Source organism: Sinocyclocheilus rhinocerous, unplaced genomic scaffold (genome assembly GCF_001515625.1).
Source record: "Sinocyclocheilus rhinocerous isolate Xijiao unplaced genomic scaffold, SAMN03320098_v1.1 scaffold2611, whole genome shotgun sequence".
NCBI classification, from domain to species: Eukaryota; Metazoa; Chordata; class Actinopteri; order Cypriniformes; family Cyprinidae; genus Sinocyclocheilus; species Sinocyclocheilus rhinocerous.
Window position 1 is genome coordinate 234,829 of NW_015647981.1, and position 4,533 is coordinate 239,361.

Below are 4,533 nucleotides of genomic sequence, written 5' to 3' on the forward strand. Positions count from 1 at the left end.
AATTTTAAATGAAGTTAACAATTCTTTTATTCCAAGTAACAAAAATGTTTTTGAAATTATTTAAACCTTAAATATTTACACCTACAAATTTCATTTGTACAGAGGTTTTTACAGTACACAGATCTCCAGAGAATCATGATGTTTATATTATTTCATATAGTTTATTTTAATTTACAGCATAACATATTATTATATTAATATCTTCTAGCCTTACAGTTGCATTTATCAAATAATATAGTTCACATTTTGCAACCATAAGCAGCTGAGATTCAGAAAATCTGATATAAAACCTTCATATTTTGCACATCATACAAGTATTATATTCTGTCGTTCTGTTTTTATAACCTGACCTACTTAAAATCCTCCGATTCCCATCTCAAAGACATTTAATCACACTTTAAAGGGCCCTCAGCCGGGAGCGAAGAGAAGAGACCGGCCTCCTCTCACACAATAGAGAATGAAGAGAGGGCTTTCATCGCCGTGGAAACAGCTCGGGGGCGGAGCTTCGGTCTCTCAGGAGAACTCATGTGACCCACACTTCTGAACTAGTTAAAGCTGGTTAAACTAGTTATCTTCGATGCTGACAATAAAACAAATCACTGACTAATAAAGACTGAAACTGTTAGCTTAAGCAGTTTTATATTGTGGTATTTAATTAATTGGATTAATTATAATTAATATTTGGATTAATAAAATATATTACCTGTCATTTAATTAATAGTAACAATTTATAATAAGGTTCTATTGATGATAGTCAACGCACTAACTAACATTAACTAGCAATGAGCAGTACATGTGTTACAGTATTTATTCATCTCTGTTAACATTGTTAACTGTCCATTAAAAAATATAAACAGCTTTTGATTTTAATCATTTATTTAGTAAATGTTGAAATTAACATTAAGATTAATAAATGCTTTAGAAGTATTTTTCATTGTTGGTTCATGTTAACTAATGTAGTTAACTAATGTTAACAAATGGAAACTTATTGCAAAGTGTTACCTAATTAATTATATTTATAACTATATAATTTGGAGACAGATTAAAAAAAAATGATGATGATGATGATGAAGGACCAAGTGAGAAATATTGATATATTGGTATTTGATTATAGTGATCAATATTTCTCACCATGTAATTTGGAGATAAAATAAAATATAAAATAAAAAATATATAATATATAATTTTGAGAAAGACTAAAAAAATTAAAAGTTTAAGTGAGAAATATTGATAAATTGGTATTTGATTTTATTTATCAATATTTCTCTCCATGTAATTTGGAGACAAAATTAAATTAAATTAAAATATATATAATTTTGAGAAAGACGCAAAAAAAATTAAAAGACGAAATGAGAAACACTGATAAACTGGTATTTGATTAAATATATTTATTAATATTTCTCAGTATATAATTTAGAGACAGACTCAATATGTAAAAAAAAAACTTCGTCCTCCATTTTTAATTATGGTTTTGTTTTTCCACAGTGTATTCTGGGATTGCTAAACTAACTAGGTTTTGAACCAAAACTAAATTGCGAGCGATTATTGCATTAATTACATATAGGTCACTCTCATTAAAAATGAATGAAATCACCCTATTAAATACAATTCACTTCTTCCCAAATTCCATGATTTCTGTTTTAATTTTTCTAGATTCAGTAAACTTTAACTCTTTCCCCGCCAGCATTTTTGAAAAAAGTTGCCAGCCACCGCCAGCGATTTGGATGATTTTCACTAAAATCTGATGGCCTCCAGTATACACGGCATACTCCTGTCAATCATCACCGCAGTGACTGTTTAAGTCAAGCCACCTTTATTTATACAGCGCTTTATACAATACTGATCGTGTCAAAGCAGCTGTACAGTGGACAATAACAAAGAGACAATTTTCCAGCTAAAATCAGTTCATGCTTTTTGATTATTTAAAGGGGTCATATGATGCTTTTTTAAAGATCATTATTTTGTGTATTTGGTGTAACAGAATATGTTGACATGCTTTAATGTTCAAAAAACACATTATTTTTCAAATACTGTACATTATTGTAGGTCCTCTATGCCCCGCCTCTCTCAAACGCTTCGTTTTCTACAAAGCCCCCTCCTTGATATTGTCCTCTTTTGGAAGGCCAAACAAAGTAGTTTCGCTTTCACAGCGAAACACACAGCGCCTTCACGACATGGCAGCGGCAACAAGAATAATACAGCGGAGAATAAAAGTTACGCCTTCTTTCTTTGCGTGAACATTTGGGCGGCGTTATGCAAATCTTCCCAGATCGTGACGTAGGTATGTGGGGGCGTGTTAGAACGAGCTGTTTTAGGTAGGTGTGGCTGACTCTTAACTTTTATAAAGAATATCTCTTTGGATTTGAGACTTTAGTTTTTGCAACTTTACAGATCTTCTTTATGCACCAAGAGCTTGTAACACTCCAAAGAGAAAGGAAAAATTGAAATCGCATCATATGACCCCTTTAATCAAAAAGCATTTAATTTATTATTTAGCACACGCTAAAGTTGCTATTGTGGGTGTAACTATATTAAACTGAATGCAGTGCATCCGTTGATTCGTGACAGTGTTATTTTAGTATCATTGAGATACTAGTATAGTTTTTATTATAGTATTTTTATATTTTCTGTTTTAATTTTAATTTAAATTTTTCTTATTTTTTCATATGTCAATATCGTACTTATTAATTTTTATTTCAGTTTTAGTTTAGGTCATTTTAACACATCAAGATAAACTAAATGAGAATGAGAAATGATGCCTTGACAACTTGCTGAAATAAAATAAGTTAAAAGTTTTATGTTCTCAATCTGTCCACCATTTAAATTTTATTTATTTATTTATTTTTTTTAATTCTGGATACCGTTTTAATTCAATTTTAATAATCAAAAATCATTTAATTTAATATTTTTTTATGTTCTCAAATGTGTCCTCCATCTTAAATGATTTTTTCTAAATTCATTCCATATTTTAATTTTACTGGATTCTGTATTTAATTTTAAAAATCAAATAAATTGATTTAATTTGAAAAAGCATGTATTTTATTAAATTATTATTATTATTTTAAATATTAAATTATAAAAATATTTTATTAGTATTTTTTTAAATATTAAATTGTAAAAAATATTTTATAAAATTTTCAACAATAGGACCCAATGAAATGTGTTTTTTTTTTATTATTCATCCTGCATCTTAAATTATTTTTCTAAAATGTGCCTTATTACTGATATATTTTAATGGTTTGACTTAATTCTAATAATCAAAGAACATGTCTAATTATTTAAATTCATAAACCTTATTCAACAATAAATTTTAATTTAATTAAATAATTTTTAAATAAAAAAATGCATTGACAAATCATTTTTATTTAAGCTTCAATAATTTTTTTTTAATATGTCTTTTATTTATAATTTATTTATTTATTTATTTATATCTAAAATATTATACAGTTATTTTAGTATATCAAGTTAAGTTAAATTAAATTGAGAAAGGTTTCCTTGGCAACTAGTTGAAATAAAATAAGTAAAATTTTTGTATTTCAGTTCATGTTTACTTTATGTCAAGTCGCAATTTTTTTTATGGTTTTAGTTTTACTAATAAAATATATAAACCTGATTTGTGAATATTTTTGAACATAATGCATTCGTGAGCTGTTCCTTTAATAACAGAACTGGGTCGCCACTGACCATGATGTCGGCTTCCCGTTTGGCGTAGCGCAGATTGGGATCCAGCCAGAACATGAGAGACTTGACCTGCTCCCAGTTCAGGAAGATGATGAAAACCAGGAAGAGGAAGTACAGCACACTCAATCCTGCACAACCACACAAACACACCCTTCAGAAAGAGGAAGCACGCCAACCTACAAACCCAACCACTCAGACCTGCCCTTTCATCCTCTATTCATGTTTATTATTAGGCTTCAAAAACAAGCGTCTGATCCACTCACCGAACACTATCCGCCATATTGCTGGATGGGGTCTCGTGAAAGGACCTGAAAAGAGACAGAGAGGTTATGAACGATTAGCCGACGTCATCGACAATAAAAAATGTTGACAAATATTTGAATCGTCTCATATGATGTAAAGTAAGGACCTGCAGTAACGCGGTTTGACCAGTGTGGCGCTGTAGTGCAAGACTGTACTGACGCAATCCAGTAAAAGACGACGGCGCTTCAAGCCGAACCACGACAGTGTGGGAAAGACTTACAAAACTAAAAAAAATAAATAAAAATGCTGTCATGTGCAAAGGCCCCGATATACTCACGGCAAAGTCTGTTGTCGTTATTCATTTAGAGGTAAAAAGTAGAAAACAGCAGTTCAGAAAGCATCTGATCGTAGAGATGTGGATATGTTTGCACCAGCTCTGCGATTTGGCACTTACGTTTTGTATAGTGCTTTATACATTTATAGTGCATTTATATAGTGCTTTATACGTTTTATATAGTGCATTTATATAGTGATTTATACGTTTATAGTGCATTTATATAGTGCTTTATACGTTTTATATAGTGCATTTATATAGTGCTTTATACGTTT

At 30.0% G+C, this 4,533-nt stretch overlaps 1 protein-coding gene across 1 annotated transcript in view; it reads right to left on the reverse strand.

Moving 5' to 3' along the window:
• The window catches only part of LOC107709538 (phosphatidylserine synthase 1-like), a gene marked incomplete at its 5' end in the record, with an annotated part of 19,821 nt that overhangs the window by 10,439 nt on the left and 4,849 nt on the right, over positions 1-4,533 (reverse strand). The window contains 3 exons of the mRNA XM_016514036.1: positions 1,761-1,771; positions 3,685-3,809; positions 3,945-3,989. Coding sequence (XP_016369522.1) covers positions 1,761-1,771; positions 3,685-3,809; positions 3,945-3,989 — 181 coding nt within the window. The remainder of the gene's footprint in view (positions 1-1,760; positions 1,772-3,684; positions 3,810-3,944; positions 3,990-4,533) is intronic.